Source organism: Rana temporaria, chromosome 3, assembly GCF_905171775.1.
Source record: "Rana temporaria chromosome 3, aRanTem1.1, whole genome shotgun sequence".
NCBI lineage: Eukaryota > Metazoa > Chordata > Amphibia > Anura > Ranidae > Rana > Rana temporaria.
Genome location: NC_053491.1, coordinates 142,857,753 through 142,872,799, shown reverse-complemented (window position 1 = coordinate 142,872,799; position 15,047 = coordinate 142,857,753). Strand labels below are relative to the sequence as shown.

The following is a 15,047-nucleotide window of genomic DNA, read 5'->3' as shown; positions in this document are numbered from 1 at the left end:
GGAAACATGCTTGGCCAGTCCATTACCTTTACCCTCAGCTTTTTTAGTAAGGCTGTGGTTGTCTTGGAGGTGTGTTTGGAGTCGTTATAATGTTGGAATACTGCCCTGCATCCCATCCCCTGCATCCAAGGGAGGGGGATCATGCTCCGCTTCAGTATGTCACAGTAAATGTTGGCATTCCTGGTTCCCTCAATGAACTGTAGCTTCCCAGTGCCGGTAGCACTCCTGCAGCCACAGACCATGACACTCCCACCACCATGCTTGACTGTAGGCAAGACACACTTGTCTTTGTACTCCACACCTTGTTGCCGCCACACACAACTGACACCATCTTTAGAAGAGGCTTCCTTCTGGGGCGACAGCCATGCAGCCCAATTTGATGCAGTCTGCGGCATATGGTCTGAGCACTGACAGGTAACCCCCCCCCACCCCTTTAACCTCTGCAGCAATGCTGGCAGCACTCGTACATCTTTTTCACTAAGCAACCTCTGGATGTGACGCTGAGCACTCAATTTCTTTTTTTGACCAAGGCAAGGCTTGTTCTGAGTGGAACCTGTCCTGTTAAACAGCTGCATGGTTTTGGCCACCATGCTGCTGCTCAGTTTCAGGGTCTTGGCAATCTTCTTATAGCCTAGGCTATCTTTTATGTAGAGCAACAATTCTTTTTTACAAATCCTCAGAGTTTTTTGTCATGAGGTGCCATGTTGATCTTCCAGTGACCAGTATGAGTCCCCATTCACACCTGAGATCTTGTAACACTAACGAGTCACATGACACTGGGGAGGGAAAATGGCTAATTGGGGCCAATTTAGACATTTTCACTTAGGGGTGTGCTCCCTTTTGTTGCCAGCGGTTTAGACATTAATGGCTGTGTGTTATTTTGAGGTGACAGCAACTTTACACTGTTATACAAGCTGTACACTCACTACTTTACATTGTAGCAAAGTGTGATTTCTTCAGTGTTGTCACATGAAAAGATATAATAAAATATTTACAAAAATGTGAGGGGTGCACTCACTTTTGTGAGATAATGTATATCTACTTCAACCTAAAAAAGCAGATTCAATTCTTAACATTTGTTACACAGTAATGTAGATTCAGAGCTATTCATTTTTCAGATTGCTTTTGAAAGTAATCCAAGAAGTATAGCATTTCACCTTTTTGATGGAAATCTGTTTTTTATCTTGTTTGATTATCCAGAATTCTTAAGCAAACATGAGAAACATGAAGGGAACTTTAGGGTCTTCTGAAGATCAAAGATCATTTATGTTTAATCTTGGCTTGGCATTCCTTTCTTTGTGATTCTTAATAGTCTTTGTATTTGGTGGCCCTCCCTGTCTTGATCCTTATCTAAAAAGGAGCTTAAATGACCCTCATTGGACAAGTGTCTTTGTTGTGTTGTAAAAGAAATGTCCCCTTTTCAAAAAGCCACCATAGGGAAGCCTAATCACTTTGAATGTTGTTCACAGACCTTTGGATTTTGTAGTGAAAGGAAGAGGGCTAGATTGTTGCACATATGATGAACTCCACTGGTCATAGCATTTGCATATGAGTTTTGTTTATTATATAGTACTTGTGTGTCATTTGATAACACCATGCTATATCAAGAGCAGTTTGATTTCACTATAAAGTCCAAAAGAATATTATGTTGCAAACTATACAGCTTAATCAATAAGATAATGTCAGGTCAGGTTTTGGACAAAGTGGAGAGGGATGAGAACACCTATTAGGCTTTTATTTCTGTCTGTGTCCCCGTTAGGGAGATTCGCCCTCTATCAGTTCTGTTTTACATTGTCTTTGAAAGTGAAAATAATAGAGGGAAAATCTACCAAAAGGGACACTAGTTATGGTGACCTGGGGGGATTCTCTTGATTTCCTGGGATTTCTTATTACTTCCTGTTTTTGCTATGGGACAGTGATATAGTGATGAATTAGGAGAATCACTTAATATCCTGTATTAATTAGTCTGTATATATGAACGCAGATTTGTCTGATCTGAAAGAAACAATAAAATTAGGACTCTAGGCAATAGTGAAGAATTGGTCAATTTTATGCATACTGGGTAGATCTAGATAAATGAAAACATTAAAAATGTACTAATTGGCCTGATGAGCAAGTGATTTTAAAAATCAGTAAGCCTGAGTGTATGGGATGTATGTGTTCTTGATGAATGACAGTCAAGAATTACATACAGTGCAGTAATATTTCTACATTCTACAACTTTTTGTTACCCTTTTTTCTTTTTTATAATTTGTATTCTGTAGAGGTTCTAAGTAAGTTGGTAGCTGAGAGTCCACTAATGAGGGACAAATGTGGTATAGTTATAATTATCCTTTTAACTAGATCCTAGTTTTTGGTACATTACATTTTTTTTGTGTACATTTTTATATGCAAACAAGCTCATACCAAAAAATATCCAAACAAAGGCATTATGAAAGCAGAAATAGATTCTGAAAGGCAAGGAGGAGTAGGGTAGGGTAGGAGGGGTAGGGTTGATCTTTAATGCCCTATTTTTTATAATGTGTAGCTGGCTATTGTCCCTTGCCCACCTCTCAACACAGGGCTTCTGTAATTTAAACGGGTTCTGTGAGGATTCCCAGCTCCCATCTTTATGTAGAGCAACAATTATTTTTTGCAAATCCTTGCAAGTTCTTTGACATGAGGTGCCATGTTGAACTTCCAGTGACCAGTATGTGAGAGCGAAAACACCAAATTTAACACACTCACCATTCACACCCGAGACCTTGTAACGCCAGCAAATTACATGACACCGTGGAGGGAAAATTGCTAATTGGGCCCAATTTTGATATTTTCACTTAGGGGTGTACTCACTTTTGTTGCCAACAGTTTAGATATTAATGGCTGTGTGTTCAGTTATTTTGAGGGGACAGCAAATGTACACTGTTATAAAAGCTGTACACTTACTACTTTACATTGTAGCAACGTGTAATTTCTTCAGTGTTGTCACATGAAAAGATATAAAATATTTTACAAAAATGTGAGGGGTGTACTAAACTTTGTGAGATACTGTGTGTGTGTGTGTTTGTGTGTGTGTGTGTGTGTGTGTATATGTGTGTGTGTATATATATATATATATATATATATATATATATATATATATACACTGTTTCACCTGTAAAAAATTGTAAATGCATCCACCATCTACCTGCCCCTTCCATGTTATGACCAAAAAAGGGATGACAACAGTCTTTTTTGCCATTGATGCTTGCTCACTGCCCCACTTCCTGCCTGCTCTTTTAACTGCTGTTGAATGACTTCTCTGCCAACACCAAGCCTGAGTTCTGTGCCTCCTGTAACCCTACAAAAGTATGTAAAGGTCATTCGCCTCCAAAGCAATAATAAAAATGTTCATTACAGTAGATGTTTTGAAAATATATTTCTTTACAATTTCGAACAATAGACACATTTCTTTTATTTTACATATAACATTATCTGACCTTATGCTCATACCAACGGTATAAAACAGTGTATTAAAGCTGTATTACATCTATATACGGTAATTGTTTTTCTCTGAATCTTTTACATATCTTCAGGAACTCACCAGTGTTTGTTCAGTTGTAATTTCATTGTATTTTTTGTTTAGCTTGTGATTGTGACTCGAGGGGTATACAGACACCCCAGTGTGATCGATCTGATGGCCACTGCATCTGCAATGAGGGTGTAGAAGGATTCCGTTGTGATAAATGTGCCCGAGGATATTCTGGAATTTTCCCAAACTGTGCTCCTTGCCACAAGTGCTTTGGCCTTTGGGATGTGATCATCAAAGAGCTGTCCAATAGGACCAACAGACTGCTGGACCGTGCCAGTGCTCTGAAAATCACTGGAGTTATTGGACCATACCAGAAAACCATTGACAAAGTCCAGGAAACACTTAAAGAAGTTCAGACCATTATCTCCCAGAATCCTGCTGTTGAACCACTGAAAAACCTTGACAGACTTTTTGATGAGGCTGAGTAAGTCACGTAACATCATATCATTCAATGTCTGGTATATCCTAGATAAGAACTACTATGTACTACTACAAGGGAAATCTCAATAACTTAAAAAGTGTTACTTTGGCCAAGTTTTCTACTTTAAACTTTTGAATAGAGTAAGGAAAGATTAGAAAGCTCCCCCCCACCGAGAAGAAAGAGTGGCGGAAAATTCAAACTGCTACGGTTGTCCCTAGAACAAGGATAGAGTGGAAATCTTCTAACGAGGGCATATAATCTGTTCATAGTGATCCAAGAGGGGGGAGGACCTTCACTTTGTAGAGATTTTGTGTATAGCTATAGATCTAATTTAAGTATTTTGAGGTGGATTGTAACCATATATAAAATATAATTCTATTGCAATGCAATGTTATACTGGGAGACATCTATCTATTGCATATTGTGTATTGGTGTCATTATCAAACTTGAACTACAAGTTGCATATATCAGAAGGTATTTCACAACCCCAATATAAGCTGAAATAGGCTCTGCTGATAATGGTCTAAAATTTGATTTCACATTCACTTTGGAAAGATTTCTTCTTCCCTTTATTGTGCCATCAGGTTACGAAGTGAGGAAAATCTCACCGACATCCGCCAAGTTTTTAACCATGTTCTACTGTACCCAAAACTAAAACAAATTTTGGATATAGATACACTTTAAACATTTTTTTTTAGCAGGAATGTGACAGTATGGCAAGTCTAATTGCTATGTACTGTTATACTGTGAGAAATCAATTTATTGCTGTATTTTAGTACCATATTTGCCAGCGTATAAGGTGACTGGGCGAATAAGATGACTCCCTAATTTTCCAGTTAAAATGTTGGTTTTGGACTATACTAACTGTATAAGATGACCCCCTTCCAACTAGTCTGTCAGCCTGCTGGATGTACAGAAATACCGTATGTACGGTAGCGTCAGCTAGATACAGTATACCGCACTGAGCCAATCAAGGCGAGCTATGAATTCTATTAATGAATACAAAGCCTGCTCAGATTGGCAGAGGTTGTAAAATCCTCAGCCTGCGCCTCTGAGACTCTAAGCCAATTTGAGCAGGCTTTGTATTCATTAACCACTTAAGCCCCGGACCATATTGCTGCCTAAAGACCCAAGGGGTTTTTACAGTTCGGGACTGCGTCGCTTTAACAGACAATTGCGCGGTCGTGCGACGTGGCTCCCAAACACAATTGGCGTCCTTTTTTCCCCACAAATAGAGCTTTCTTTTGGTGGTATTTGATCACCTCTGCGGTTTTTATTTTTTGCGCTATAAACAAAAATAGAGCGACAATTTTGAAAAAAATGCAATATTTTTTACTTTTTGCTGTAATAAATATCCCCCAAAAACATATATAAAATTTTTTTTTTCCCTCAGTTTAGGCCGATACGTATTCTTCTACCTATTTTTGGTAAAAAAAATCGCAATAATCGTTTATCGGTTAGTTTGCGCAAAATGTATAGCGTTTACAAAATAGGGGATAGTTTTTTTGCATTTTTATTTTTTTATTTTTTTTTACTACTAATGGCGGCGATCAGCGATTTTTTTCGTGACTGCGACATTATGGCGGACACTTCGGACAATTTTGACACATTTTTGGGACAATTGTCATTTTCACAGCAAAAAATGCATTTAAATTGCATTCTTTATTGTGAAAATGACAGTTGCAGTTTGGGAGTTGAGAAAAAAAAAAGTGCAGCGCTAAATATTGAGTGAAGGAATTCAAACAATACGGTAAGTAGTACAATTCGGTGAAACAATTCAATTAGAATTGGACCCAGGAGACACTCACCAGATGATATGGTGAGTGAAAAAAAAAAAAAAATATATATATATAACTGAAACAATGTAATAGTGTGGAAAGCCACTAGGAGGTGGTGTTCCTGTAGGAAATGTGTGCAACACACTAGAGTGGGTGATGTGACACCTGTAGGTGATAACAAATGGGGTGAACCAATCACAAAGTCCAAGCAAAAAATGTATATATATAGCAATCCGATATCGGACCGATATGTACAGTCTTTGAGAGATGGAATTGATCGGAAATTCTTATGAAGGAAAAATAAAACGGCCACTCAAAAAGAACTGATGTAAGATTGTCCTCTCTGGTATGCCGATCAGACGATCAGTGTGGATGGTGAAAACCTCAGCAACGATTCACAGTGATATCCAAAAAGATAAATAAATGGATACTCTTACCAGAATATGTGGACATACACGTCAGCGACGGTATGTCGATCAGGCATGCACGAACTCCTAGGAAAAGGTGGTGTTGATGGGAAACGTTCCAATATGTCAAACTTTAATCCCCGGGAGTCGGTAGAATCCGAGCGGCAGAAAAACAAATCTTGCAGGAGAGATTCACAACCAAATCTTGCAGGAGAAGTTCACAAGCATAAATATGCAGTGAGCGAAGCCGTCACGGAATCATGTAAAGAGAAAAGTGACTCACATGGTGCGGTAAGTCCTTAAAAAAGCCTTTTATTTAGGCATGGAAGGCAAGCAAATAAAACAGAAAACTGGATACAAAACATATAAAAAATTGGTAGATAAAAAATAGTACAAGCCGGATCAAGGGCAAGTACAAGTGATCACGTATTTAAAAATGGCGTCTTGAGCAGGTAGCGTATGGGCTATGTACCCGACATGTTTCGAGCAAAAGAGCTCTTCAACTGGGGCATACTCCCAGTTTGGGAGTTAACCACAGGGGGCGCTGTAGGAGTTAGGGTTTACTTTGTGTGTGTTTACTAGTGTAGGGGGGTGTGGCTGTAGGAATGACGTCATCGATCGTGTCTTCCCTATAAAAGGAATGACGCGATCGATGCGCCGACACAGTGAAGCACGCGGAAGCCGCGTGTACACGCGGCTCTCCCCGTTCTTCAGCTCCGGGGAGCGATCGCGACGGCGCGGCTAAAACCAAATAGCCGCCCCGTGGTCCCGGATCGCTCCCCGAGCGGACCCGACCTCCGCATGTACCGGGGGGGGTCCCGATCGGACCCCCCACCCACGTCTAGCAGAGGACGTACAGGTACGTACATGTGCCTGTCCGTGCCATTCTGCTGACGTATATGTACATGAGGAGGTCGGGAAGTGGTTAATAGAATACATTGCTCGCCGTGATTGGCTCAGCGCGGTATATTGTATCTAGCTGAAGCTACATACAGTATTACCGCACATACAGCGTGCTGACAGATTAGGGGCGTTCATTTTGGGCCAGCTTGGCCTAAACAAACTAAAAGTGCACATTTTATACTGGCATATAAGTCGACCCCTGATTTTTGGGGGATGTTTTTAAGTATTAAAAGTAATCTTATACGCCGGAAGTCCAGTTTAGAACAAATTGGGGTTTATCTAGCAGTGTAACCCATGGCTATCAACAAGCTGCTTAAATGTCATCCAGGATTACAGAAGATGGCTCAGTTTTCATTAATTATTAGGAAGACTTGATGGTGCAATAATTACGGTAGATTGCTAAAAGGCAACAGTATATCTAAATATGTGAACATTTTATGTTAATTTCCCATCTGCTCACTGGATTGTAAATGAAGAATAAATAAAAAAAAAAGCCTCCCTGTGCTCTCCTTAACACCCCACCCAGCAACAGTCACTGAAACATGTAACCTTGATAGATGTGCACAGTGCTGGCATTCCTATTCTTATCCTAAATGTTTGTTAGGGGGATTAAGTGAAGTTGTTGTTTATAAAAGCAAAATTTCAGAAAGCCATGTGAGCACTACCTAAAAAGGCATGTACGTGTATTCTACTACATACACAAAGGTGTTTTTTTCTATGTTCGGGGTTCCACTTTAATACATGTATTCATTGCATAAGCATACCATTTAGAAAATATATGCCTTGGTATGTCATGGCAAACAACAGTGACTTTTACAATTACACAGGAGGTTTTTTTTTTTTTTTTCTCATTTATAAGTTCAGGCTGCATCATAACAATGTGACTCATTTTTTAAAAAATAAAAAAATATTTCTGTTGTCGGCTTGTAGGAAATTGAAATCAGAAGTCTGGGAAAAAGTTGAAGAAGTGGAGAAGAAAATAACCGAAATTAATCTTAATGGATCAGTCAAACTGGATGATCTACAGGCTGATGCAGATAGTGTTAGCAAAGCACTGAAAGAGCTTGGACAACAACTAGAGTACATGAAGATTTCTAATGTTCGAGGTATGTTTATAACGTGTGTGTTGTTTCTCTTCTACAAATGTAATATACATTTTAAATTTCCCTTAATCAATTTGTAAAGGCACACTTCGATCCATACTGAAGATGAAGCCCTTACTATGTATATAGAGAGAACAGCTTACTTTTTTTTGTCCAGGCAATGTTGTAGTTTACCAGTCCACCTCTCTCCCTTTTCTTGGTAATTTATTGATTTGAGAACAAGTGTTTTTGATGCAGAAATGAATGCTTGCCATGCATGTGTGTTGTCTTACGGCAACCTAAAGATTTGGGTTACTTGGGGTTTGCATAAGCAAGGTGACCGGACTGAAAACTACCATGAGTTGTCTATATTGAGTAAGGTTCAGCGGGCCACAATCAGATATCAAACCATATGAGTAATGTACTTACATGATGACTGCAACTATTTTTACAGTATAGCTAAAGATAGATGTTTACCAGTCTTTTTTTAAAGAATGTTTTTAAACCCAGATCAGCTGGTGGAAAATCGTTTTTTACACCAAGTCATAGAACATTTCCCATTCTGCTAATTGCTTGCCCTATCTTTTGACATGACTTTCTTTCTGGAGTGTGACATTCTTCTGTTGAGATAAAAGTATAGAGAGGTGTCTTTGTGGGTCTTCAGTGTAATCTTAACTGGGAAAACATAACAGAATAGTAGATTTTTTTTCCGATTGGAATGTTGGCTCAAACTTGTCTTGCATACACACAGTCACACAAATGTTGTCGGAAATTCCGAACGTCAAGAATGCGGTCACGTACAACACTACGACAAGCCGAGAAAAATTAAGTTCAATGATTCTGAGCATGCGTAGGAATTGGCTACAGACAAACTATTGTCGGAAAATTTTGAGAACCAGCTCTCAAATTTTTGTTGTCGGAAATTCCGACAGCAAATTTCCAATGGAGCCTACACACGATCGAAATTTCCAACAAAAAGCTCACAACGAACATTTGTTGTCGGAATTTCCGATCGTGTGTATGCGACATTGGAGATGATACAAACATTCACACATCCTATGCGATTGCTAATGAATGGTACCCAAAGAGCATTTTTGAGTTTGCATTCCTATAAAGAGGCTTGTCTTGGTGGTTTTGCTAATTTGGTTCTCTGTTGTGTCCACAGATCTGCAATCTATAAGCAGACTGCCCATTTGTCTGATATATCATATCACATATATTAGTCCTTGTGATACTGTATATCTGCGCTAGGTAGAGGAAGAAAAAGGAAATGGAATCAAAGCATGAGAGAAATTCTTAAGCACTGCTGACATGGTGATAAACAAACATTTCATTTTATGTTTATAGGAGCTATGGACAGCATCAATAAATACTTCCAGATGTCTGTAGAGGCAGAAGAAAAGGTCAACGCCTCTGCTGTGAACCCAGATAGCATTCTTGAACACTCAGGGTCTACACGACGGGAAGTGGAAGATCTCATAGATGAAAAATATATTGCATTTAAAGAAGGACAAGAGGAGCAGTCTCGATTTCTAGATGAACTTGCTGGCGAGGTCCAGAATTTGGATCTTTCTTTGTTGTCTGAAACGGTATGAGTTACTATTTTACATAATTTAGTATTGTGAATTTTAATTGGTAGCTCTGGATTACTGAACTCGAAGATGATCTCTTTAGAAGAACCTAAAGCTAAATTCCAGGTATGAATATTGCATACGTACATTGGTCCAGCTTGGACCAATGTAAGTAAGCATAACTACAGTGCCAATACAGTGACAGCCACAGTCTTCTAAGACCTATGCAAGCTGAACTGACCACAGTGGATCGCTTGATAGGCACTGCCAACAGTCAAAAAATAAATACAAGGCATTCTTTGACTGAGGTGGGGATTGTGATGTCACCATCCTTTCTCCACACTGTTCAACCAGAGAATGCCTGGTATTAATTGAAAAAAATACAAGCCAATCTAAAGCCTCGTACACATGCGCGAGTAAACCGTGCGTGTGTACGAGGCTCTGAGGTTGTCTTCAAGCTTAGCATAGACCCAATTATGCCCACTTACATTCAAAGCCACAAACATTTTGAAAGGAAACCTATACTGGAAAGAAAATATGTAGGCTACAATTGCTCATCTTACCTGACAGTACTGTTAGTATGTGTCTGGCTTCAGTGCTTTGAGGCACTTGCCCAGGTTAAAAATGCCGCAAGTCAAGACAGAGTTGACCGTCAAGCAACTCTTCTTTCCAAGTGTAGAGGCATCAATTCTCCACTTTTCAAGAGAATCAGTGACCAGTGGTCTTGGTGTGTTTTTAGACCAGCATGAAAACATGGTAATGCATATCATCCTAACATACATGACTATGGTCTAAGCAGATATATTCTAACGTTTATCTGTGGGGAACAGCAAGAGCCAGGAAAAAGTATTACGTTTTCTACCTGAGAATGATCTTCTGAGGGTTTCTGCTCTTTTTCTCCTAATCTGGCTGGATAAAGCAGAGAACATCTTTGTGCAGCTCTTTCCAACCTGTGGCTTTCCACCTTTATCTTGCTCCCTGCTTTGATAAATGCAAAACCTGATCTGGCTGGCAGAGTATGATGGTATTGACCACTAAAGCTGGTCATAGGTGGTACATTTTTTATTTATTTTTTGTTCAGTCAGCAGGTTGAACAAAAAAAACGGACCAGATTTCCCCCCATGGAAACGTATGATGTGGATGTGGGAATCCTGCCACTGTGTCATTGCATTTGACAGCGGGACTTCCCCACCTTCAGAATACACTGATCAGAAATGCAGCCCATTGACTGCATGCACTGATTGAACAATACATTTTGAGTATGATCGATCATGAGAAGTCAATCTATATATTGACTTCTCGTGAACAGAAATGACCATAGATTGATTGATTGAAATTCAGCTGGTTCAGCTTAGGTCAGCTTGAAAGCTAGAGCCTCAGATTGTGCAAGATTGATCTAATTTATGGACATTTTTTATAGATTTATTTGGTAGATTTTACATCCATTGTATTGTGACATGTAAAAATCTGGTTCACAAAGTGCATAGTTAGTCTTATGGAATGAATATTATTCTTTCTTTCATTGATGTGTTTATTTTCTAATGTATATAGTTTCAATTCAGTGTTTTGTTGTCTGTCTGTGGATTCGTTATGTAAAATGTCCAACATTTCCTTCTATGGGGCAAAAGAATGTGGAAATAGAAAAAAAAAACATCTTGGCTTCCTGATTGAAACACCTGGGGCTATAAATTAAATGCCAAGAAAATTCTTAAAACTGAAAAAGGATTCAGAAAAAGCAACCCAGTATACCAATTATTTTTACATGACATGTTGCGGAGTGACACAAAATCTGATTCCTATACGATAATAGAAAAAAGAACTGTAAATTATATATGTATAGTTGCTTTTTTCACCGGGTTGATCAGGCCAGTAACACACTTCCCTATCCTAGGTGGCTCTTTTATCTATAGAGGAGCAATAGAGACCACAGCACTGTCTGAGGAGTGTAGTGTTAAGCTGGCCATACACTTATCGAAATCTAGCTTGTGCAGCAGGGTCCGGACAAACTGATCAAAGTTTGCCACTTTAACCACTTCCTGCCCATCATATAGCAAAATGATGGCTGTGTCCAATCACAGCTGATCAGTGTAAACGGGAAAAGCCGTGTATTGGCTTTTCCACTACTCGCACTAAAAGGTGCGAGTAGAGGAGAGGCGATCGGCTGCTCTCCTGATGGGGGGGGTTGATTATCAGTGCAGCCCCCACGAGGATGCTCACCCATGGCCACCAGGGATGCCCACCCATGACCACCAGGGATGTCAATCAGTGCCCATTAGGGATGGCACTCTGTGACCATCAGTGATGCCTGCCAGTGCCTCCTGATCAGTGCTGCCTATCAATGCTGCCTCAGTGCCACCTCATCAGTGCTCATCAGAGAAGGGGAAAACTTGCTTCTTTACAAAGTTTTGTAACAGAAACAAAGAGACTATTTTTACTCAGAATCGTTGGTATTTTTTTATTTGTAGTGTAAAAAATTAAACCACCAGTGGTGATCAAATACCACCAAAAGAAAGCTCATTTGTGGAAAATATATATAAAAATTTTGTTTGGATACAGCGTCGCATGACCATGCAATTTTCATTCAGAATGTGATAGCACTGAAAATTGGTCTGGGCAGCAAGGTGTATAAGTGCCCTGTATTGAAGCGGTTAATAATGTTACCAAAACTCTGTGTCTTCCAATTTTAGTAACTAAAATATTAAAACTAAAATTGGAGTTTGATTGGTGATAAAGAGGGCACTATAAAGTGATTAAATATATATAAACACTCATAAATTATTAAACTATAAAAAATATATATACGGTAGATATATATAAAAATAATCACAAATTCCACCTCAAGTGAATCAAGTATAGTGCTACACAATTAGTGATAATAAATCCATACATTAGATCAATAGACACATTAATATAGTAAATGTCCAATAATCAAAAAATGATATATATATATATATATATATATATATATATATATATATATATATAGTCTCAATAGTGAAAAAAATCCCAGATGAAGTGATTATATTCCAATATTCCATTGTAATTCCCGCCTTCTGAGCTTGCAGCGCCTATGATGGACATCACTTGGACCAGCGGGACATCCATCATAGGCGCTGCAGGCTCCGGAAGGCGGGACCTGCTGTGTCACTCGGCGGCGCTCGAGTGACAGAATGGTCCCTGCTCGGCGGCACTCGGGGCTATTTATTAAATACTGCATGCCCGAGACTCTGGGCTTTTTGGCGACCCATTCGGGGCTCCAGCCCACCCCTAATGACGCCCCTGGTTGTTACTTTTCGTAATTAGAAATACCGTTTAATTGTTTTGGTTTCAGTTCACTGAGATCTAGTTAGATACATAAAAAATTGCACCTTCTTTTGAATTTGATTAAACATCATTACTGACAGAAGGATTCACCTAAAAAGCTTACCTTTTATTTTTCCTCTCCAGACTTGTGGAACACCAGTTGGTGCATCATGTGAAGTTTCACAGTGTGGAGGACTTGGCTGCTTAACAGAAGATGGCAAGAGAAAATGTGGAGGAGACGGCTGTAACGGCTTGGTGGACATAGCAAACGGTGCATGGAAAACTGCTATGAATTTTGATAAAGAAATTCAGAGTGCAATGGCAGAAGTGGAGGAGCTCTCTAAACTGGTAATTATGACATTTGAAATTGCATATTGTATTAATTTAGCTGAATTCTAAAGCTAGATACACACAGATTGAAATTTGGACAGTTCAGCAGTGACCTGCCAAATTTGAATCTGTGTGTGGCCCTCCCGGTTCGACAGAAGCCATGCGTAGATCGGCTTCTTCGAATGGGACTGCTGGAAAACCTTGTGGTGGTTTGCAACTATTCTGCTCCAGCTCGTATCAGTGTATTGTGAGAGCAGGGAGTCCCGCTGTTAGAATACAATGTATCTGGGGGGGAATTCTTGCTTCCACTGAAGCCGGAATCAATGCAACCCACTGGCTGAACAAAGAAACTGACCATGTGTGCCCATCTTTAAATTGCATGTCCAGCCAAAACTCTTTTCCTGAAGGTTTAGAACCTTGTCAAACAGGAACCCCTCCAACAGAAATAGAAACCAATTTGGTTTGTATAGTAGGGGAAGGCCATTTTCCCTTACTTCCTGTATAGTGAGGGCAAATCTCTCTAATAGGGCCCAGGACTTCTAATCCTCCCTCTCTCTGTATCCAAATTTAAAAAAGGTTTTGGCTTAATGTATGCTTGCCTTTCGTATTTTTTTACTGATGTATTATAGCAGAACTCAAGGCAACATATTTTAGGTCCCCAGCTATATGCAGACATACAGTATGTCAGAAACACCTAGATTATGTGTTTTTTTTTGTTTTGCCTAAAATTCACATTATTATTATGTTTTAACCATATGAACTTCACAAATTCTTTTAGTGAATTATAGATTGCAGAATTCTGTAAAGCTTACTAAAGCATCCCATTGAGGTTTTTTTTTTTTTTTTTTGGTGGGTTGAACTGAAAAAAATTACTCCTCCTCCTCCATCCACACATTCGATGTTGATGGGGAATCCTCCCCGCTGAGCCTTTGTGCTCTGACAGCAGGGAAACTTCCCCTCCCTCAGAATACACCGATCACGTATGGCCAAACTTTGATCCATGTATGGCCGGCTTTAGGTTTAGAACAAGACCTCTTATTTGGAGAATTTAGTATTGTAGCTTAGTGAAGCGCTCACTATTTTTTCTTTTATCCCTATTACTAGGTTTCTGAATCAAAGCTGAGAGCAGAAGAAGCAAAACAAAGTGCCCAAAGTGTTCTAAATAAAGCCAACTCGACAAAAGAAAAAGTTGACAAAAGCAATGAAGATCTAAGAAATCTTATCAAGCAAATCCGTGACTTTTTAATGCGTATGTATACAGTTTCCTGCCTTTTTATATAACAGAATAATGACTATATTCAACCCCCTATGGGAGGGGAAGAGATTGCAGATCTGGTGAAGTATGCATTTCAATATAATGGTATTGCTTCTCTGTGCTGAACTTTCTTTCCTAATTAAATAATGCAGTGCATAGAGTTTTTTTGCAGCAAGTTAAGCAATGTTTCTTGGTTTAAGACCTTATGTTGCTGTGGGATTTTCTTTGTCCAAGTATAGTGACAGGGTAATACCACCTTTCAGTATCAAGCTTAGGCAAAATAATCAACTCTGTAAGCAGTATTTACCTGCTGTCATACTACTTAGCCTGCAAAAGCTCTCTTTATAGAATAAATCTTAATATGGGGTCTAAAGCCACACACGATCAGACCTTTGTCCGACCAAAATCGGAATTCTAACGGAATAAAATAGAACATGTTCTCTATTT

The 15,047-nt window shown here is 39.2% G+C and overlaps 1 protein-coding gene across 1 annotated transcript in view; it reads left to right on the top strand.

Annotated features, from left to right (window-relative positions):
• Positions 1-15,047, top strand: part of LAMB1 (laminin subunit beta 1) — a 64,606-nt gene that overhangs the window by 38,620 nt on the left and 10,939 nt on the right. Inside the window, exons 25-29 of the mRNA XM_040343550.1 lie at positions 3,605-3,974; positions 7,990-8,165; positions 9,489-9,730; positions 13,160-13,363; positions 14,450-14,594. Coding sequence (XP_040199484.1) covers positions 3,605-3,974; positions 7,990-8,165; positions 9,489-9,730; positions 13,160-13,363; positions 14,450-14,594 — 1,137 coding nt within the window. The remainder of the gene's footprint in view (positions 1-3,604; positions 3,975-7,989; positions 8,166-9,488; positions 9,731-13,159; positions 13,364-14,449; positions 14,595-15,047) is intronic.